Below are 24190 nucleotides of genomic sequence, written 5' to 3' on the forward strand. Positions count from 1 at the left end.
TTGGCTGTCTAGACATTGTTGATTTTTTTTTTCAATATAAGTTCACATCGCTAGTGATTGAAACACATAGCTATTTCAGATAATATATTCTTGATTCATAGTGTTGATGACCACTTAGCCCACTGACAGGCATGCTGCCTGATGCTGGAGTGGGGGGTTTGCTAAACTGGAGTTGATCCAATTCATCAACTAATATTTTTATCTATTGAAATAGATAGATAGATAGATAGATAGATAGATACTGTAGGTTTAGTGTTGCTCTTTAGAGGGTGAGAAGATATGATCATTTTTATTAAAAGTCTATTGCGTCAATCGTCTTGCTTTGATGTTTCACTGTGTCCCTCATTAGTTTTACAGCATATTATTATCAACCGTGCTCAACCGAATAATCACTGGGATGGCGAGGGGTCAAGGATTTTGGAGCTGAAAACGGCCAGGCTCGTACTCTTAAGTCAGGAAACCCTTCTGGAGTGTATCAAACATCACATTTTCGCAAAAATCATTCATGACGCTGCCCGGACAGATTCCCGCTACACAAGGATGAGATCCAGCAGTTATCATCATAGCTTGCTGATCCAGGAGAATGAGAATCTGTGTTTTGTTTCAATTATCCCCTGTATTGTTAAGACAGTGGCGAGGAATACATTCTTCTCTTTCCGAGGACAAGACACATGCTTATTCATTCTGTATAGTTAACATTTCGTTGATAAATCTTTTGAATAAACTTTCATCGCAGTAGCCAAGCATCTGTCATGCAGTTTAGTCCGACGTTTTAAAAATGCTTTTGGCTCATGGTTTGGTATCGCTATTTTTTAAAATAAAACGGAAACCGGATACTCTGTGTTTGGTTACAGGTGTAGCTCCTATTCTAACGTGTTTGGAGAGGTGGTAGCGATATAGGCTATTCCTGCGAAGTGGGTGAGATTTCACGTGAATTTAGGTTCTTGCTGCCGCATGTCACCAATGTGACTCTCATTTTTGTATTTCCCTTGAAGTGGGCAACTCACACAGTCCGCGGAGAGGAGAAACCGGGGAGACAGTTCTTAAGCAATCGGAGTCTAGACGTGGAGCAGCTGAAGGAGGGAACCAATCAGTTCTTCCCAAACGTCGTGTCTCATATTTAAAGTACAGTACCTTCAGCGGACACGTTGTTGCGGTTATTTGGCGACTACGACTGCTTTTGCTATACTGCACCTGAGGAAATGAATTTTGTGAACGAAGGGATTATTCTAAAGGTTGTTTTAGTGTTTACATTTTTTACGCGTGGCTTGCTTTGGACTTACAGAGAGGAGCCAGATGATCCAGACAGGTAATACCAATTTAGTCTTGATGTTGCCATAATGTTTCGGAACGATTAGATACGATTTTATGATAACAGTCGGCCCTATGTGAAGTACTGTGTAGGCGAAAACATGAACCTTACAGTGGTGTGTTAGTATATATAATGTGACAACAGAATTTGTGATATACAATGTGGTAACATAGATCACAATCATGTAACACGCGTCCATGTATCTCTGTTTCAATCTTGGTTTCTGTCTAATCAAGGTATTTATATTCTTACAGAGAAGTCTGCTCGGAAAATAAAATTGTCACAACTAAATATCCCTGCATAAAACCTACTGGGGAGTTGACTACATGCTACAGGTAGGTCTTTCTGCATGACAGTGCAGAACTCAACACACGTGTTACGGTTTGCGTGCTGACTGTTGCTGATATACTCCAGTTTGGGGACAATAACGAATGGTTATCATCCATAGCAGTCAGGCATACAGGCATGCGGCTACTTTAAAAATATTTGGTTGTCCTGTGTGTTAAGTACCTATATTTCTATCAGTGCTACTGCATGTATAGTTAATACATTGCAGCTCAATTAACCGTTTTCTTTGTCATTTACTGATGGTATCACGAAAGCAATTGGCTGGCTATGAGGTGTTTACAGTGAAATGGAGCTGGTGTCAAAATGCTGACCCTTTAGAACATGGCTGGTCATTCTACATAAATTGTTACAGCTGGTCCTGCACTTCTGCGTGTTTCTGGAGAGAACACTCTAAGGGTGCTGTTATTGTTTAACCATTGCCAAAAATGTGTAGACCCCCCAAGTATCCAGTACTAATCTAAAATAGCAGGGGAGACACTGAGATAGCTTATGCCACTAATGAAATGCATCCTGTCTGGCTGATTGGCCAGACACTCATGAAATCTAGAAAAAAAGCAACTTACCTTTCAAGTGTAATGATCTTCTTAATGTTTTACATCGAGTGGTTTTTCTGATGTCATTCAGAAGCTATCTGTCTAACAGACCTTTTCTGTCCAGCTCCATCTACAGAACACTGAGAGCAGTGGGGACTTGGAACAAAGAATGAGAATCATAGCTAGCATGCTTACTAATGTTAATCTTAACATTTGCACAGTACACATTTTTATACACACTGACTGTGTTCTAGTGATAGCAGTGTAGTATTAACATGCTTTACCAGGCACATAATGTAGATGCCAGGATTTTGTTACATTAATGCAGTCCTCAAATCAGTCATTTTGCAAACTTTTTCTGATAAGTGTAGTCAGAACTACAATACCTCCTCCAGCTTCCTACTTTCTTCTCCTATTGTTTCCTAGGAATGGCAGAGTATGAGTGCCCCTTGCTCTGCTAGCATTTTACCCAGTCACAATAAGGAAGAATTCATTGCTGTGCTGATTTCATGTTAAAGACCAGTTCTTTTGGTGCACAGTTTCCTTGAAGTTTAATGACAAATTCCATTACACAATGGTTTCTTGTCACCTGTACAACATTACTGGGTTCGGCTGTCACCATGAATTCATAGGCATGTGAAGTTAGTGACAAACTACAAGGCAGCAAGGCTTAATCCGGTCCTAATTTTAGCCTGTCATCTTGTAGCCTGTCACCTGAAATACCCTCCTTAAACACAATGCAACATATTTCTTTCACCACATCCATTTATTACTGAAAGCATGCTTGCAAAAACAGCTGACCCAGTCTTACTTGTGTTTCATTCACTCATACTATATGCTGGAAGTGACATGTAAAGTAAGCTTGGTATTCTTTCCCAGCTTCTGTCAGAAGGAAAAATTGCTATTTGTTAAAGGTTAGGGATTAATGCACTGGAGTCCCAGTCTTACAGCCACATGACAATCCAGGCACGGATGCAATAGATTCAAGCTGGCCGCAGCATGTGAGCCATGACAGACAGTGTTTTACTGTGCTGTTCAGCTGTACAACATGTTCTTTAAATGATTTACCATGAGCAATAGATTTTGCACGGAAACACTTGTTTTCATTCAGCTGATTTTAAGAAAGCAAGGACAGTGTTAAGAAAGAACTTGGTCTCCAAGGGCACCAGTTGGAAGGGTGGAAGTAAATCTACAGCCCTTATCATTTACAAGTGTACACACTTAGTGCATCATTGTAGCACAACAATAAATATGACATATGAGGCATAGTATGGCTGACTCCAAGACAAACTGTGACATTATAACGTACTTAAGAGATTCTCCTGTGGACTAAATACAGATGTCCATGCTGTGCTTGTAATTTAATAATATATTTCAAATTTTACTTGTTGCCGTTATGAATTCATTCACAGAATCCAGAATGATTACAAATAAAGTGAATTTTAATTCTATGCAAATACTCAGATGATATGAGGTTTAAGAAAGTGGGCAACTGAAAGTCTTGTTTGCATGAGAATCATAATTATGTTCCAACTTACTAATCAAATAACAAATGCAATTTGAGTTGTTGAGTTGTTCCTTAATGGCATTGCATTAGTTATCTTTTGATTCTCTGTTGGGGAGAAGATGTCAAAGATTCCGTCCCTACACAAAACAAAGCCAAGGCACACAGAACAAAACAATGCAAATGTGTTAGCTAGCTTACCTGTCCTTATATATAAATACTTTTCTGTGTTTATAGTTAAACATTGTGTTAACTTGCTATGTAGCATTAGCTATGTGGAAAGAAAATAGATAAAACTGAACATATGTCATTCAGATTGGCAGAACTAGTGGTAACACAGTGTGAATGTACTGGCTAGTTAGTCCTTCCAAACGATAACAGATTTTTTATAGTTGGCTGCTTACGCTTATTTACAATTGTGAAGTCTGCTAGGCAGACTCCTTATGTAAGCGTACAATGTCAAAACCAGCACCATTATCTGCCAGTAATGACTATGAGTCCAGAGCAGCATGACACATTGGCTTCATTCCCCTGGGGGTTGGGGTGAACAGGTCAGCCAGGGTGCGCCCATCACACAGCACCCCACAAATCATCAGGCACTCATTGGACACTTGGATGACGTTAGTGAAGCAGCACCATCTTGCAGTTACTGCCCACCTCACTGTTAGGACCTGCAGAGTGAAAAGTAATCACACTGGCACTCAGGTCTACTAAAGTCTGCCTACTGGTAGATACTGTTAAATACTGTCTTGCAACAGCATTTTGGTTGTATAGTCGCCTACTTGAATGTTTGGTTTTGTCTGACTCGGTTTTTGAACTATGAGCTTCCTAAAAAGTTGGACGACAGATACCAGTTTCTTTGTAACAAACTCCTGGTCTGTAATGAATGGTCCACCTGGAACATCAATAAGAAAAGCTAACTGAGGAGCACACAATGGAACACTCAGACTAAAAGGGCAGTCACATGACCCTGAAGACAATCTGTATTTCGATGAAGGAGGGTGAACTAGTGGGGTGGAAATGATGCATTTAGATGTAACCACGGAAGAGGAACAACAAACATTGCTGGTTAATACACGTTAATACATGTGAAAGGTAACTCTTCATGACTAAGAAGTTGGTCAGAAAAAGGATGTGGTTAAGCGATCAAGCCGTGTAACTCACTCAGATGTGACTATAGATTTTTATTCTTCTTGTTCTTCTTCTTGTCCACTTACTTACCAGCTATAGATTGCAAACATGTAACACTGAACATACAGTATTTCAGTAACATTTATGTCAATGGTTGCAGCAAGTTTGACAAATTCCTAGTGGAGTCACTATTACTGAAGTGTAGTGAACAGCCTGAGCTACAGAGGACCTATGGCCTTGCTTTGACCCTGCCTGCTTGAATAAGGAGTGACTGTTGTAGACTGTATGTGCAATTGCATGCAATTTTTGGTCATACTTTTACTGGCTCATGAGTTAAATGTTTTATATGATCTGAGTTACAATTTTGGTCTTTTATTGAAAATATATTATGTGGATATAGCATGTGTATAAAGTAGCCAAAAGATTAATTGTACTGTACACTTGTATGTTTTATTGGCTTGTGTAGTACACCAACTTCCATATCTGACTGAAAACAGGTAAGTTCCAAGAGGAGTAGTGTAAGCAGTATTTTGCACTTTTTGGTTACAGAATTGTGTTTGTCAGTGAACTGTCTTTGGTCTGTCAAAAGGAACCTCTACACAAAAGGTTCTATAAAGTGAGTAAAAGAGTAATTCAATCTGAAATCAACAGTGTGTTTCAGCAGAGCAATGGTCACACACAATTAATATTTGCCATGTGTAATTGTTGCTTTGTTATTCTTCCAGACAATCTGGTGGCCCAGGATTGCACTCTGTTTCTCTCTCACACAAACACACACACGCACACGTACGCACACGCACACACACACACACACACACACACACACACACACACACACACACACACACACACACACATACGCACACGTACGCACACACACACACACACACACACACACACATGCAAACGTACATTCCTGAGAAAAGTAGTTTACTGTAAAAGGCTTTGCCTAAATACCACACAATCACAAACTAAGGAACTCTGTATTCCATTTGAGAGGCAACAGTGACATGAGCCTGCACATGTACCTCTTCTTATCACAGTCATTCGTCTTTAGCATGCAGTGTAGCAGATCTGTTCAAACATACAGTATAGGACTCAAGAGAATACCAACACATTTATAGTGAGGATTTATTTAGTGGGGTGAAGGTTTTTTCAATTTTGTTTTTTCAGTTTGTTCCCAAAAGGAACTCTGATGGAATTTGTTCAACGTATCTCATTTTAACCTTTGTGAGCCTAGCAATGTCCAAACAACTAGTAGACAGGACATGTCGTAAACCTTTGAAATTTGTAAAAGCATGAAGATTGTTCATTGAGAGCCATCTGATCATAATACTCAGCCCCAAGGTATGTAGGGGGATCTCTCTGTAGGTAATGCCTGAGGAGATTCCAGGCTTTAGTTTCTTTGTATTTTAATGGGTTTATTATTTGCTGTCTTGGCTGAGAAAAGACATATTTGAGTCTGCATTTCACTGTGATTATTGTGTTAGGTAGATGAGCTGTTCAGGCATGCAGTGATGAAAAAGGATTGTAACTCTAACAAAAACACAGGACACATTATTCAAAGGAAAACTCTTCAAAGCCTGCATGTATTAAAAACTTGTTATGTGCTTTTTTATTATTTTTGGAATTTGGAGAGGTATTCTCTCCCTATTGTTAATGGTTTTGCTCAAATACTGTGCTGTTATCAGGTGTTTCAGTACACAAATTTTCCAATCTAGCAACCAAGCACAATACCAGCAAGATATTATCATTAATATTTTACACAGTCGCACCAATAATACAGTTTCAAAACATTTCAAGTAGGCTGAAAATGAACACTAACCACAAACTGAATGGTCAATCTGTAACACTGATACCTGCAGCACTTGAAGGGCATCAAGATGATTAATTCTGTGAAAATGCCTGACACAGATTAAATAACTTTTTTCCTTGTGCAGCCACTCAATCAGAGAATCAAGAATCAAGCATAAACATCTGTTTTAATGTATAACAATTTATATTTATAGCATCTGGCAAAGAAAGACTCAGGTGAACATTGTCAATAGTCTGGGTAACCTCTGTGAAATCAGATGAAGAAATAAAACTGGAGTCACATCTTGTGATAATCCTCCATCTTTATCATCTGGTAGATGATATTTTTTTATATTATTTGGCTTGCCCATCCATCTGAAATACATATTAACCTCTCTTGAAATATCTTAAAGCCAATATCTGATTAGACTTGAATATCAATGATAACTATAAGAAGAAGACTGGAACATTTTCAGAGGACAGTACTTTGTGCTGTTGAATAATATATCTAGCAAGAACAAACTGTATTAGCAATCCACTGTGAGTAATGTCCTTAAGAAGCACCTAATCCAGATGCTTCTTATTAGTCAAACCTTCCACATCAAGTAACCCTTTTTACATGTATTACTGAAAATGCTGTCATTCTGACTGTACTTAACAGTCACGGCACTTTTCCTAAATTGAGCAACAGCATAGTGGAACGTTTGGAATAAATGGCTATTGTGAAATTTTTAATGCAGTTTACTGACCTTAAAAAGACATATTGCAATTATTCAAAGCAGTTTGATTAATTTTAAATGCGTTCTAAGGCATACTTCCTACAAGTAGTGCTCCGTATGTTTCCTGTAAGCATTTATCATTAAACATTAGTTGTACATATTGACTTTTCGTTTAGATGTTAGGATGAGCTCATTATTAGCACAGTAGAAAGCAATGTAAACAAATACAAGAACATTATATACACAGACCAACCAAAAGCAATTCCTTCATGTGTTTAATCAAAGGGGGGATGGAGTCTTGGCATTGTCGGAGCAACTCTATCAGTGATTCATACAAAATCATACCTGGTTCATCGCTAAGTGGGTGATCGTGCCTAATGCATTACATATGTACATGCCCAATAAATGTTTTCTTCCCGGATATGCAATGCCATTACTTCAAAAGCTGTATCTAACTTAGAGAAATTAAAACTTAGCATCTGTTAATTTCCATATAAACTCGCTGGGTACGAGCTCCCACAGATGCAGTATTTTCTTACTTTATTTCTTGAAACTCTCATCTGTGTGGTCAAGGGCACGTTTGCTTTTGGATTTATTCTGTGCTATTTTTGGAAACACGATTAAAACCAACAAAATAATTGCAGTGAAAATATTCTGAACCCTCAGAAAAGTTATGTTTCACTGTGCCTTTTCTTGCAGTTGAAGGGATTTTGTACACTTCACAACTTAAAGGCACCTTTTACATATGTATATCTCAAATGTGACTACAAGGAGAAAACAGTATGACATCCGATTTGATAGGCCATTGTTTCTATTATAGTGCCCTCATGACAGCCGGCTCTTTTGATATGTCAAACAAGCCAGGTAAAATAATGTGACAATAATGTCATTTAACAATATTCAGTGAAGAATGAGGGTGAGATATTTGATTTGTCTGGTCATTTCACAGGGTTAAAGTCAGATTTTGATAACATTTGACATGTTTACAGTCAAGTTAAATTAAGTGCCTGATTCATATTAAAGAACAGTAAAGCCCATGTGCTAGTCCAAAGAAAAAAAATAAACAATGTATGTTTGTAGTGGAATTTCATTTCCAAGAATTGCAGCAACAGGTTGATTTATATGAGACTTATACTGGGGTATACTTCAATCTGAAATGTTAAAAAAAAACTTTTTTCACTCTGAATTAACAACTGTCATTCAAAGGCTAATGTAAATGTATCAGGGAATACATAAACAACAGCGTGTAGTTTTAAAAGCATTAAATGGTAACTTGCTTCTATCCATCTCATTCCCTGAAGTGATTTAGCTAATAAAGCCCTAATCCTTAAAACATAACTTGGACCTGTGAACTTGAATTGAGAGAAGGCGATACATTCACGCACAGAAATCTAATAAAGTTTCCAATTAAATCTGAATATATCATTAAGCTCGATACAGCTGGGACGATTCTATAGATGGTTGTATTTCATATGGTTCGGATGTCCTAATTTATCCATGGTAAATTACATGTCAACATATGATTTTCTGTGCTTTCCATAGGCATGCCACATTCTATGAGAAAGTCAGCTAAGCAGGGTTATTTATATTAGTTTTGCATCTGTTGTCATGAAAGTTTGGGTCATGTTTACAACATGGTGTTCTGAGCAGTGATTACAGTAGTTCCCAATACTGTCCCATAACTGTCGTTCCCATGATAAATCTGGGAGTTTTTCCCCTACTGACAACACGAGATGCCTCTGTGGAGGTATTTAGTCTGGAGTTTCAGTTAAGCTCTGGGGTCCGGCCTTGCAATCTGAAGGTTGTAGGTTAAAGGTTCAAGCAGACCAGGGAGGCTGTCAAAGCACACTGAGTTACCTACCACCGTAAGAAATCTCCAGTTCATGGGAGTGCAGAATGCATAAAATCTATTTTAGATAAAAGTGCCAACTGAAGTAATTATTAATAAAAAGTTGCTGCCATTAGGCAACTGATATTTAGCTAAGGGGATGCTTTTGTCAACCATACTTAATGTTGCGGGCTTCAAATTTCATTCATCAATAGGAATTGCTGAATCCCACAATCATCCAATATAGGTCAATGTGCAAAGCCACCATCTGATTTTTTTTTTCCACTATCTGCTGTCTCTTTGATAAATTATGTGCAATGTCTCACCTAATTCAGAGACTTGTCTGGCAGAGCAAAATGTCAAGCCTTTTTTTGGATAAGATAAGAGGTAACAGTGGGTAATTTATTGTCAGCGGTGCTCGAGTCTAAATTAGGAAATACCAGTAGCTTGCTGAAGAAAGCAGGCTGCCAACTTACTTGTACTTCACAGTGTTTCTCAAATGGAATTGGGAAATGCTGGGCTATTTCGCATGAGTTATCTTGGCAAATGCAGGGGAGGACGTTTTGTTGTTTTGAAGCATTCCTTAGTGAGGCATGTGCAGCATCAGTGTTCTCTCCGTGCTTGTTTCACAATCAGTGGCTTGGCATCCCCCCTGCAGTTCTTCATAGGCTTGAACACTTCTTTCAGCAGTTCAGCCTCAAGGAAAGGTAATTATAACTATAGTTAAAAGGATTAAAGTAACACTAAGCTTGTCTGCCTTTATTCTGAGGGACTTTAATTTTGCTCAGCACATTTGATATCAGGAAGGAATTATGTGTAGCATGTTTGCGTGAGGCCTTGGCAGATACAGTTCTCAAACAAGACTCTTTTCACTAAGACCACTTAGTACCAGAATCTTTATAAGTCTTGTATACATACAGCAGGACTATCAATAGACTCTCTCTAGCTGTTTTCGTAAAAGGATTCATCAACGACCGCATTTAATGACCGGCTTTTAACAAGACGCTGATGAATATTACCCATGTTGCACTGGAATTTAATATGCAATTAGTTGTTTTTCGGTAATTAAAGTATCTTGTTAGCTTGTGTGTCGTGTATAGTTCCATTCTATAGAACAAAAGAGAAGACAGGCAGATGTTCCAGCCCCCCTATCCTGGTGCTACCAAGTGCCCCCCCCGCTGACACGTGCCAGCTACATGTCAGCTACAATGAAATTAATGCATCTGAATGGAGGGACCAAGTAATAACAATGCGTATTTGAATTATAAATTTCATTTAAGATCTAATCTTTTGAGATGTACATTTGTGTGGATTCTGGGATTTACACATATGGGGTAGGTGTAGCTCTTGTAAATATAGTGAATGCTGTACTGTTAATATTGCAATAAGCATTGATGTACATGAATTATGTTTTTTTTGGCCTTGAATGATGCAATTGCACATATCACAACATTGTACAAAAGGGTCTTACCCTCAGAGACTTTCTGCATGCATAGGAGGCCAAGCCCATCTTGAGCAAGGAATGAAATACAAGAGTATCAAATCATAGAGACGCACAAAAAAGCTTAACAGGGTGATTCAGTCTCACACTACTACTGTATGTTAATAGAGATCATGGTACTATGGTCCACTCAGGCCCCATGATTATTCAGTTTATTAATCTAGTTTACTATGTTTCCTCAACTCAACTGTAGTATAATGTGGAAATCTGACTCACTTGAAGGTTTCTCTCATTTGGGTATAAGCTATCCTTTTAATCATTGCGTTTGGGATCATAAAGTAGTCAGAATATTGTGAAATCTCTGTTGCCCCTTTATGGCTGCTATAAAGTTAAGCAAATGAATCGTCACCTCTAGTTAAAGCAAGGGCAGAGATGTTTGCCTTGGCATTAAGGAGAACTTCCTTTACCAGCGCCTTGCCTGTCTGTTCATGTTTTTTCTTGAAATCAAGGCTTTGCTTACAATAAATTGAATTTAATAGACACCAATATCTAGACAATATGACATTAAATTAAAGAAAACAAGATGGAAGAGAATAATATTTATCCCCCCTTTATTCATCAAGCTGTCTTGACATGGGAACATTTACAGACCACAGAAGGTGGTGGGAGGAAAAAGAGAGTGCAAATCATGAGCAACGGTTGTATTCAGAGACCCCTTACAGTATTTTTAGGATATATAACAAATAATAATATAATTTAAATGGTAAATTCATTAATAAGCAATGAACAAATAAATGCATTCATTTTTAAATGTTAAATTCAAATTCCAGAAAACCAACTCTAACACGAGACTAAAAGTGCTCATTTTCCATCTGCCCATTTAACATTACCATGAAAATCATTATATGAAATTATGATACAACTACGTTGTGTATCAATGCATTACCAAAAATGTAGCTAGCTAGTCATAAATATGAGTTGGCTTTGGTTATAAAGTGTTAGTAGCTACTTGGGCTGCTAAGGTTTTCAAACAAACCTTGATTTCTTCCCTTTTACATTGGATGTGTGCAATCCACATGAACATTGTACATTATATATCCTCAGAGATGAGTATTATATTTCATATTGTATTAAAGGGTCCTTACAGGGTGCTGAGCCCTGAGCTTAGTTCAGTAGATAAAGTTTCATTTCTATCCAGAGGCAGAAAATAATGTACTATAATGATATTTAGTGTGTAAAGTTGCATTTTTATGGGAGCTGCTGTCCTATGTTCTAACTGTCCTAAATTTCTACATGTGATTATTCACGTGTGCACATGTGTGCACACACACACGTATGTGTGTGCAGACATGCATACACACTGCTGCTGTATTAACTCATAACCTTGTTTAGTTTTATCAAAAACATAATTAAATGACAAAAGGAAAAGGTATCAAAACTAATTCAAAAGAATGGTGCATCTTTCAAATAAACAGAAAGATGAAATTATTCACACCCTACAAATAATCCTGCTTTAACATTTTTTTACACAAGTTTACACAAGCATCAAACATGATGTGAATGCTGGTTTTAAAAGGAGTTCGCACAAAGCAGAAATCCATTTTTAACCTTCATCATTATGGCTAAAGAGGTTTCAAATGCAAATTCCAAGGTCTTTAACCTCCACAAACAAAGCGATGGCTCTAAAAGATTCAGATAAAGCTGAACCTGCCAGGTTCAGCTGAAGCACCCATTATCAACAGGCCAAAGGTTCATGACCTTGCTTACTTGACCTTGATGTACTCAGAAAAAAACAGCTCTGGAAGTGAAGTCAGACCCAAAACAGCTATTATAGACTCTTTCCTCAAGACAGTCTTATGCACTGTAACTTACCAGGAGACCTTATGAGGCTGTTAGGATATAGAAGTTTGGGACACTGTTTGGGACTCCTGATCACCTTGCCTGCTGGAGGATGTATGGAAAATGAGAACATCCAAAGCAATTTCACTTGACACGCTTCCAATCTCAAGAACTCTCCTGAAAGTCTGTCATTTTGCAGGACCTCCTGTGAAAAGTATAATTCTGCATACTTTGAATCATGTTCCATTTAAGTCCCAATCCTAAAGGAGTCAAATCACCACTCCCAGTTGTTCTAAAGCACACAGGGCCACTTAGGTTTAAACCATGAAATGAACTGTAGTTTATGACCATCCATGATCCATGTACAGAAGCCACAAGCCAATGGATTTAAAACAATTGTATGCATAGTAATAATTTGTAATGTCTTTGCTATTTCAGTTGGAATGCTTGCACTGCAGGGGTGATGAATGTGGGGGTGCTTGAATTGTAATACTTTGTGGTGGTTTATAGGACCACATGTATTGTGCATTTTTGTTTTGCATATTAATACCAAAACAAATCAAAACCAATATCTCTGCCACGTTCAAACAAAATGCGGTGCATGTGTGAGCAACATCAATGAATACTCTGTTTAATTGGAAACATCACCATGGTAATGATTGTTTCCTTTTGAAAGGCAGAATTCCCTTGTGGTCAAACAATACCTCTTATAATGCCCTTGTATTTCAAATATGTTTACATCCAAGGATATTGGGTTGTGGCATTGAGCTTTTTCATTTTTAATCTTACTTTTTTCAGTACAATAAAGTGCATTTGGCATTTTGTTGGATGACATTCAGTAATATTTCTGGGCTGTTCAATATTACAGTAAATAATTTAATTTCTGTCTATTGAAATACATCTGCTTGCCATTTGTATTGTTTTGGATAGGACTTGTAATGCAAAACATGTTTTTAGCAAGACAATGACTTCATAAGTAGAAATATCTTGCTTATAATACCTTAAATTATTTGATACAAAATGTTGTAATGGACACTGTTCCAATTTCAAAGCCTGGGCATATTTATTTTCCATCAAGTTTTTCAACAGTTATTTAACAGTTAAATCATTTGGGGATGCATTGATGGTTACTGATGTGTATTTTATTACAGTTACAAATTCTTTACAACATTCTGTGGATTTAATATGCTACTCCCCCCACACCCCCGCACCCCTCAACCCCAGAACCAGCGGTGGCAGCCATAGAAATCCCAGTAGAAAGAACATGACACTGGAATATGTTGACTGAGTCATTAAAGGGTTTCATTTTTCATCTTTAAGGATTATTAAAGAAAATCTGAGTGAGCTTAGATACTGTGAGAACCTTTGGCTATGGTAAAAAAAATTAGTTTTTCAAGAGTTTATGCAAATCTGTAGGATATCTCATAATCCTCCACATTATTGACAATGCAGTGTATTAAATGTTTAGCATAGCATTTTTTGGAACACCAATTTACGGTTTATCAGTGCTTTATTTTATTCTCTTTTGTGTCCGGCAGGACCGTTACGTTTTATTTGTGGTACAAACCATGGTGTGGTTTCAGAATGTCAGTCTTGAACATTGGAGGTCAATGATGCTTTGGTTCAAGGCAGAATGAAACAACCAAAAACCTTACTCCTTATATTACTTTCTCTACAATACTGTCTTAGTGCTACTAGTGGTTTTTTATTATCAGTACACAATATCCTTTTGAATATGTTTTTTTAATTGGAAAATATATTTTTGTATAATTCTTAGGTTTCCTTTTTATTGGTAGTGAGATTCAGGGACAGTTTGCAAAATTGCACTTAAAAGTCCCAGCTGAGCAGACCTTTCACACTGCTTGCCTTGTAAATTGGGAGACCCACAGGCGTCCAGTTCTTATGTTCTGTTTTCATAGTCTTTACAGTGAACACTGTAGTTGTGGAAGGTTATGTTATCACGCTGATGATAATCACAAAAAAATGCGGGCTTGGATAACTTTAATTCCTTCTCGTTTTACAGTCTGGGTCTGGTTTCAGCAGGACAAAAGAGCCCGCTGAGCAGAGTGCAAAAACAGCACTTAAAACATTAGTAAGGAAATCAACCTGTTTAATCACCTGCGATTGTTTTCTGTTGGGTGGGTGCCATTTTCCCCCTATACATACCACTAAAGGCCACCACATTGGATAGGGACGTCTGCTGTGCCAAATAAATAAATTCAGAGCGCATGCATAGTTATACCCATTCTGTAATCCGTTTATACAGCTGTATTTCTTTTACCGGATTGACTGAGGTATTAAACCTTGCTCAAGAGTAACGCATCAACATCGCACTTTGGGTTAAAACCAGTGACTAAGAACTCTCCTCTGGGCGTCATAGTTATGGAAGGATGATGGTGCGTGGGGTTGAAAACTCAACGGAACGCTTGCATTTTTTCCCAGTTGTTATGATAATTATTAATTTAATTTTTCCCTAGCCCCATGCAAACCAGGCCGTAGATAGGGATGCAGATGTGCTCTCTGTGCTGTCTGAGGTGGACAGAGGCTTCGGATGGAGGGTGCAATGTCACACTGTGTTCCGTGAAACGAGCATCTTGGCCCGTGTTTCACTTTACCACGCGCTGAAAGGCTTTCAGATTTACGCTGGGCCCAGTGGATCGTTTGGTGGGCCACGTATTCCCCTCGCGCGTGCCACGAGTTACTGCATTCATTACCAGAATGAGTGAATCAAATCCCTCTCGATGGCGCTGGTCAGGTGCCTTTTTCACTATTCTCCACTGATTGATTGCAAAGTGAGGATTGGTTCGTGCCGTTTCAGTGGAAGGTAAAAGCTTGTTTGATTAATAGTCTGTGTTTTCTGTTAAACAAATAGGTAATGTTGATGTAGGTAGCACCAGAAGCACAGAACTGCTATGTGTGTGTGGAATGAGACAATGTGTATTATCACGCTTCTGTGCCTTTGACACCAGACGTTGAGAGCTAGATTAATAGGCTCTGAAGCAGTGTGTATTCTATTCTAGTCAAAAGGAATAATCTCAAAGTAAATCATTCATCGAAAAGGCTGCCTGCGCATGTATTAAAAGAAGAAATTGGAACTGTGGCTGTGTTTTATTATGGTCTGTTTTGCAAATTGCTACTAGCTACATTCTCCCAGCCGTATCTCTGAGCGACGACGCAAACGCCCTGTGGCATTACCTCACACTCAGAGCAGTCGCCTCGTTGAGGAGAAACAGATGGACCGCAGAATTGGCGAAAGACAAAAGGCACTGAAACAGGTTGATAATGTGCAGGAATTATGTTTTGTCTTTAAAAAGCCAGCCATTAATGAGAGTGCTGGTCATTTTAATCAAATATCAATAAAGCTTTTGAGTAAATGGTGGAGTTCAGAAATGAATATTCCCAGTGAAAGCTGAGATTGTCTATACATGATGGGTGGTAGTAATTATCACTCAAATGTGCTGTACCTTGAATCCATCTGACATCACGTACAGTGTACGCGTATTTCCAGCCAGTGGAATTGTATGGCAGTTTTCTATGAAATTGGTCCTTAGCTGAAATAATTATGGTTAAAATGGAGTGCACTGTTACACACACAAGGCACACATAGTACATGCTTTTGTGCATACATCTAGCATGTGATTTTATGATTTTTGCCAGCAAAGAATTTATTTTGTTGTGTCTAAAGGTAGAATGTGCAACAGTCAGTTTTGTTTTGCCTAACATCTATTCACATCATGGGCATTTAGCTGTGGCTCATTCTCCCATTAGGAAAAAAAGAGGATAATTTATCGGTCCTGTAGGACCCCAGCAAGCCAAAGGAAATGTTCCCCTGCTCCATTAAACACAGCCATACCAATCATGTGTATTGCAAACAGCTGTCAGTTCAAGATTAATAAAATATAAAGAGAGAACGGCTTCACTTTAAGCCATTTCTGGCGTGGCAGATACTGTACCCCCCATTGTAAGCTTCTAGGTATGCTTTCGAATTTTAATATTCTGTCAGTCAGTTCCAGTTCCTAATTATGCGTTACCATTCCGATTTTCATGAGGGGTAATACATCATGCCAGTCTAGCTGATCTTACTCATGCATGTTGCCTTTCCTGTTACCTTGTAGAAAAGGGCTATAATGATTCAACACGATGCATGTCATTGCATTTTATGTGTTATTGCAGAATCATCAGAAAATGGTGAAGGGATACTAAAAACAGTCAAACCTTTTGACTCAGTGAAGGAAAATAGCTAATAGCTAATAGAGTGGAAAAACACATTCAAAGTTAATTCTCCTGTGAAAGTGCACTTTATTTGCAAAAAGAACTTGCAAAATTTCACCTCTTAAAATACACTCTCACAGATTCAATTTGTTTTTAGGCGTTTACTGAATGTTTTCTGTAAGTTCACTAATTATGTTCGTGAAGGCCAATTTACAGTTGCTGTCTGGTGTTTAACACAGGTTATGGATATCATTTTTGGATATGATCAAGATTAGTGATTTCACATGTTTTGGTTAAAGTGGGGGTTTAATTACCACTATATATCAATGCTGTTCATTGTATTAATGAACTCATTAAATCATTAATTCAGTTTGGGTATCATGTAACGTTTCCTCACTCTTGTGCAGTGTTGCATTTCATGTACATTAGATCCTTGGAAGAATCCTCTTAGGTCTCATTTAGATTTTTAAACCTATTTTAAGTGACTTTCCCTCAGTTTGAATGTCCAGGCCACTTGTAGTAAGTCACTGTTTTTCGGGAATCTTTGCTTGGCTTTGGGCCAGCTATGTGTGGTTTGGTTTAAAAAAGTAAGGAGCAAAAGTGTGTAAAAAGTTATGGACAGACATGCTCTCTGTAATTTCCTGGGTTGTCAGGGCAAGAAACCTCAGAAACCAAATTCTCTGAATGTCTTATTTAATTGATCAGATATTTTTGATTCTGTACTGTAACTCTTTGAGAGCTATGAGAGCTTTGAGGGCCCAAAAAATGAAGTCCATTGTGAATTTCAGATAAGTTTTGTTTGTTGATTATTTGCCTGCATTGTCTCCACAGAACAGTTTCTTGTAGTCGAAACAATTCAAATCTCATCCAGATTTGATGAATTCCTGCCAATGTTTGTGGGTTTCAGGGGAGAGTCATGGGAATTAAGATGAAAAGATTGTCATTTCAAACAAGAGTTATTTTGAAATGTAACCGTCCCAGTTTTAACACAGCCAGAGATACATGCAAAAAATCCCTTTATCAGGAAAAAGTTTAATGTTTTGACCTGCCCCCCCAACCCCGACCTGAAAAAAGTAAAAAGAAATAACACTTAATAGGAAATAGAGTTGATCAAGATGAGTCTCGAAGTCACAGCTATATAATACAAGTTAAATCAGTTAAGATAAATAGTTAAATAAAACATAAACATACAATTTACATCAGCTGTCAACTGCCCCAAAACATTCAAAACAGTGTTGAGTCTGAACATATTTGCACAAGAGGTTCTTGTGTCTGTTTTCAATAAGTGTGGAGCGCAGTGTGAATGCCACAAGTCTTCTGAGTGCGCACTTGATGATGTTTCCTATCCACTGCCCTGCACTACTTGTTACCTTGAGTCGTGCTGAATGACAGTATGCCCCAGCAACCGGTGTCGTTTAAGCGTTGAGCTTGACTTCACATGAATTATATATGCGCAAAAAACACAGGGAGTGAAAATAAAAGACCTGTGGCTTAAGTGAAGCAAAGCCCCCGCACAAGTTCAATATGTACGCAGCTGTTTGCTTTGGATCCAGGGTATTTCTTTGGAAATCACGCAGAATCCATTCGTCTGTCAGAATTATGGAACGTGAAATTAACGCAAGGTTTAGGGTTTAGCTCAACCGTTAATTGAGTCATAGGTGTCTGGGATCGCCCCTGAAAAGAGTCCCTGTATTTTGGTGTGTGGATTTTAATCAGTTAATGGATTGGGAATGAGGCCAGCAGAGGAATAGTTGACAGCAGAAGAAAATACTCAGCTGGGTCAAATATTGATACTTGCTGCTACGAAGCTGGAAAACATTACATTGCAAAGTTGTTTTGCCTGTGTGGATTAGATAATGAGATGGAGCTGTTGCATGTTTTAAACAAACGTGGTCATGTTGGCTGCCAGAGAAGGTTTCTGTTGTTTCGAATGAATGTGCTGAGGGACACACGCTGGAATACAGCACGAAGCAAAAGGAAAAAACTGAATTGTTCGCGCAATGCTGAAAAATGTTCACATAATGTCTGTGGCAGTTATTTGACAGTTATTAGCAGTATTATGAATAATTGAGCCGTAAGTTATTCATAGCATCTAAGGACACTTAGTAGAATATGATTATTTGGGACAGAATATATACTAAACCAGAGCCAGGGATTTGGGGACTATTGCCTCTCTGTTGTAACTTGAGCATGTGTAATTATTGATTCCCTTACCGTAGTATTGCAAACTTGGTTTCATAAGTATTCAAATCCATCAGCTTCCTAAAGTCTTGGTAGTCCCATGGTGTAGGTCTTAAACCTGGGCCATAGGGCTGCATCTCTTCAGTCACGGGCATTCAATTAAAGAACAATTTCCATTACTTTGTACCAGATGCATGTAGCAAAATGGTAAATTGTTAAGAAGACAGACAGTAAGGTAAAAGAACACAGCATATATTTGCTTCTTTTGTACGGTGTCAGTTTTAGGCTCATCTCACCCCTTCAGCTCATCCTTCTACATCCCTCCACCCTATCCATAATGTTTTGCTAAACACTGGTTTGCTCACTAGCAACATTCTACACTATGTGCACTGTAACACCAGATTGCTGGGTGCATTGGGAATGATTGGTTGTGAAACATATATAAAACTGTAGTTTTGAAAAGATGTGTTGTCACACTTTTCACATCAGAAGTAACTAATGTGTAGGTGACCCTCAGAGTTCACGTTTAACTTGAAGTTAGACTGTAGGCCCACTGCATGTTGAAGGAGCGAAAAACTTGGAAAGAAACTTGGACTTTACAGTTATAAATGACTATGAAATGATTCCAGTGTTGGCTGCGAGGTTATCATGACCTTCATTAAATGCTTTGCGAATGAAGTATTGATCATCTCAGTTCAGTCCCTGTTCAGGAATTTAAAGGCTGTATCCAACACAAGTTTTACGTTGCCAAAGCCCAATTCTGTTGTTCATTAAAATATTATTTTTTTTTACTTGCGTTTGCTTTCAGTATGGTCAAGGCTGTGATTCTGCAATTCATATTTAACAGGATGAACTTTCCAAATAAAATTCAAAAGGGACATTTACCGTAAAGCATTCATCAGCTCCCTGTTGTCATTTCTGGAATATATGTTGATTTTTTAGTTTGTTTTAACGTCCATTCCAACTGTTCAGTATTGCTGTTACTAAATTAAGAATTCCATATTTCTCTTTGTGTACATGTGAAGTTTGCTGGAGCAGGTTGGAAAATTCCTCCCTGATTGTGAATGTCTGAATCCCTCCAGCTGCCATGCGGTGTTTGTTTAATAAGAGTTTAATACTGCCCTCCTGGGCAGGTCAGTAAGTCAGCGAAAGCGGCCTCCGCAGCCAGGGAGCCAGAAGAAACTTGGATCACCCCACACACCGAGCGGCTTGCTGAGAGAGTCTGCTTGGGGCTGGGAATGCTCCTGTTGCACCAGACAGAGAGCCTTCCATCACCGCCACAGAGAGCTGCACCAGACAAGACCAGGGGCACAGTTATCAGGCGCATTTGTTTTGAGGAAAAACTGATCCACTGTCCATCTACATGTCTTCAGATAGAGTGCGCGTGCTTTTTGGGGTGATACTCCAGGGTGCCAGTAGACTTAAGACATGGTGTTCATCCACATCTGGGTGCAATTAGATAGAAATGCAAAAGTTGCAAAATAGTCTGAGTTTTCCGCCCCTTGACTCTTTTATTGGATATTCAGCACAGTTGTTCAGATGTACAGAACAGTATTACCTCATGCACGTAACAATGACGAGAAATAAATCTGGGTACGAGATGGTAATTTGCAAGGTATTTTATGAGAGTGTGGTACTTACCAGAGTAAATTATGCTGGATGGATCAGGTTCCTGAACTCCTCTGTGGATGTAGGGGTCTGTTGTGAAAGGCACATGGTTTTCATACAGGAACACTCTTCAAGGTACAGTGAAAAGTTCTGCACAATCAGTGTCGGTAATGGTTTTCCTCCAACTGACAGTGTCCCTTTGGAGGAATATCACCTTTCAGCTGAGATTTCCCCCGCTGCACTGTCGAAAAACACTCAGACATAATTGAATATTATAATTGCTGGAGATAATCTGTCACAGCTACATTTTGATAAAACCCTTGACAGTTCAATTTCTTTGGGGACTTAGAGAATTCTGTCCAATTCATAGAGGATTGCTGTATGGGTGACTGGGAGGTGATTAGTGCACCCTGTGAAACAATACACATAATTATGGCTATACTGTATTCCCATCTAATAATTTTTCTTTTTAAATGTATATTTTATAGACTAATCTGTATCCTTTTAAACAAGTGACAGTGGTATTTTTAGCCTTGCAGACAATAATCTTTAAAAAGATTAAAAACCTGGAGAACTAATGGTATCCAGGCATTCTTAGGTACAGCAGTTTACAATTTATGTCTTCCTGTAAATGTATTCCCCTCAGGTTTTGTGTTTTGGATACAAAACACTAGCATTTTCCAACAGCAACTTTCCTCTTTGAAATACCACTGTAGTTTCTGGCTGCTGTCACTTGTCCAAGCATGTTCACTTGGACTGCCTCCATGTTCATTGTGATGAATGTTTGATATTTACAAATGATCGCATTATACAGTTTCGGTTGTTGCCGGTTGCTTTACATTGCTTGATTTGACAACCCTTAGAGGGGATGTAGGGTTATCATAAGGCCTGAGCATGAACTTTACCCATATCATTGTGTGTGCTTTAGCTCCATAAACTCTTGAATTGAATGGCTCGTGTGTGTGTGTTAACGGAAGTGTCAACACAATGATGTGCAGTTTCCTTACCTAAAGTACATGCCTAAAGAGTAATTTTATTCAGTCACATTTGACTATTGAGCTGTGTTCAGAGGTGTGTGAAACGTGTCACTTGCATTTGCTTAGCCCAGGCCACAGGCACAAAACTGTGAATATATTACAAAACACTAAAAATTCATACAGCAAATGAAATGTAAGAAAGAATTGCTCCATTTTGTCAGTTGCACAGAACCATACGGATATCATGATGAAACCAAATGACTTTGTTAGTTTGATGTTAAGCAGCGTAAAGGCTTTTGGTCATATGTATCCAGGCCATTGGGAGCATAACTGAAATGGAATTTGGCATAATAAGCTGAGACTGTTTGCTATTTGAATTACAAAACACAATTCACTCAGTTGCTGTAAATGTTTTTAGAGGACTGTTTACCCCTGGCAACACTGAAGAGAATGATTAAGCCAGCAGGAATGTTTGAAGTGCTTGTTTCAAAAAACCTTGTGGTTGTAGAAATCCTCTTTTCATGTTTTTTTCCCTCTTGCATTGTTTGTGTTAATGCATCGTTTTCTGTTTCCATCACACCAAACAAAATACAATAAAGAAGTGATCAAGAGAAAAATTGAATGCAGTATCACTGTGTTTAACGGTCATGTTAAGGATTGGAAGACATTATGCCAATTACACATTTTTCCCCAGTGCATGTAATTCATAAATGAAGTTTATGTATTCCCAGCCAAACTTAATGGATTTGTGTGGTTTAGCATATCTTTGTGACACTGTGTAGTGTTTTTCTGTGTTTGCTATGACAGAAATTTGACTATAGCAACAAGAGAAATTACAATCCTGGCCAAAAATAATGTATCACTTTGTCCAACGTTAGTACTGTGAATATACAAGCAATAATGTACTAAGAAATCATACTGCTGGAAAGGAACTCTTTTAATGTTCAAAATCCAATTGCTTCTGTTTGAATTCAGTTATTACACTTTGACACCATGCACATTGATTCTGCGCACAGGGACATGTGAGAAAGCTTTAATGAGACTAAGGATTAACAGATTAGTAATATTTTATTTCTTAGTGTTATGTAATCGCTTATCTTTATGCATCTAAACAGCTTCTTTCTCAGGCGAGGTGTACATTCAGATATGATATTTCTTTGGAAGTTCCTTTTTTAGGGGGGAGTCACACTGTAGCCCTTTCAGTATGTTATATCTTACTTTTCAAACCTTTGGCATATTCTGTAGTATACAGACAGCTGGTTCTCTATGTCTGTAATTCCTCTAATGATCCTCTGATGGGGGGTCAGAGGAGGTCTGTTGCCTTCAGTAGTACACCTCTCTGTTGCCGCTGCTGCACAGAAATCTAATTAAAGAAACACACAGAAACAGGCACACAAAACTTGCCTGAAATACAAAATAAAGCCTTGTGTTAAAAAGCCCCCCCCCCACTCCAAAGTCTCATAAGAGGAGTGTGGGGGGTATTGCTGCAAACAAAAAAAAGAAACCATCTGGGCCTGCAGGGGAGGAATGCAAGCAATGTGTCGTGTTCCGTGCTCTTGATCAGGAGTGTGTTATCAAGACCCGTAAAGCATTAAAGTGAGGCGGAGCGGTCCCCGCGTTGACGCAAGAATTAAAACCCGGCCCGTTTCTGGGGCATACGAAAGCAATTAGTCGGGTTGTGATGCGCTGGGGAGACTCGTGAACAGCAGTTCTCCCGAGGAGAAGGAGGAGGCAGCACCTGAGATTTATCACCGCCGCTCCAGCTCCCTGCGTCTCCTTGCCTCGTACTTGAACTGTCATTAAAGACGGTGAAATGTTAAATGATTATAGGCTCTTACGCTTTCCGTCTGTCCTTCTGCCGTGTAAGAACGGCTGTGATTTATTCTGAGAGAGAGAAACAAAACACCAGAACGTGATTAATAGCTTTGACTGGGCGTTATGAAAATCTCTGTAACCTCAAGCTGACTTTGACAGTAGAAGTACACAGAGACTAATATGCTTGTGGCGTTATGCGGAAGGCACGAAGGGTGAATAAGAAATGTAAATTTTAAATGATGATGTGTTGTGTAAGATGTTTATGATGTAACTGCAGCCGCACATAACTTTTAGGAGCGTATTATGCAGTACACGCTGGTCAAACTGTTATAACCATCTATAATCCTCGTATGTCTCTTAATGGCCTGCCACGCTTGTGTCATAAATGTAATTCCTGCAGGTACAGTTGAGTAAAAGGCAGCAAGTCTTTCACATCATAGTTAGATGGAGCACCCTGTGGTTTTGGGGAAGCTGTGTTGTTGTCTGTCACGTAAAAAGCACCTTGGGTGGCTCTATGAGAAACTAAAAATCCAGGAAAATGTGTACCAAGCTCTTGTAAATCAGTATTGTACTCAGTGCATCCCACTAAACACTTTCCCTGGAGTTCACTTTTGAATACTTGTGGGCTTTCTTCCAGGAAACCGGAGAACAAAAAATTAATTTCACGTTCCGTGTAAATGCGTATGCTAAAAGAGAGCTGTAAGCGAAACTGCAGATGACGTCGCAGGGAGCAGCCACAGGTGTTCTTTAATTCCCTGTGTCTGGGGAGAGCCTGGTTCGGCTCGGCCAATCGGGTTCCTCCTCACGTTTGCAGGAAGTGCGCGTGCCTGCCCGGCGCAGCCTACCGCAGTTCCGCCTCTTTATGTCGAACCCCAGCTGCCAGAACCCCGTGTGACCCGGTTTGTTTTTGAAAACTTTGTCAGGGGACGACGTGCTGAGAGAGGAAAA

General features: G+C 38.8%; 1 protein-coding gene across 1 annotated transcript in view; it reads left to right on the plus strand.

Moving 5' to 3' along the window:
* The first annotated feature begins 1144 nt into the window (after positions 1–1144).
* ccbe1 (collagen and calcium binding EGF domains 1) overlaps positions 1145–24190 on the plus strand; it is a 46128-nt gene continuing 23082 nt past the window's right edge. Inside the window, exons 1-2 of the mRNA XM_036529404.1 lie at positions 1145–1309; positions 1567–1647. Of these exons, the coding sequence (XP_036385297.1) occupies positions 1203–1309; positions 1567–1647 (188 nt within the window). The 5' untranslated portion in view covers positions 1145–1202. The remainder of the gene's footprint in view (positions 1310–1566; positions 1648–24190) is intronic.

This window comes from Megalops cyprinoides, chromosome 5, assembly GCF_013368585.1.
Source record: "Megalops cyprinoides isolate fMegCyp1 chromosome 5, fMegCyp1.pri, whole genome shotgun sequence".
NCBI classification, from domain to species: Eukaryota; Metazoa; Chordata; class Actinopteri; order Elopiformes; family Megalopidae; genus Megalops; species Megalops cyprinoides.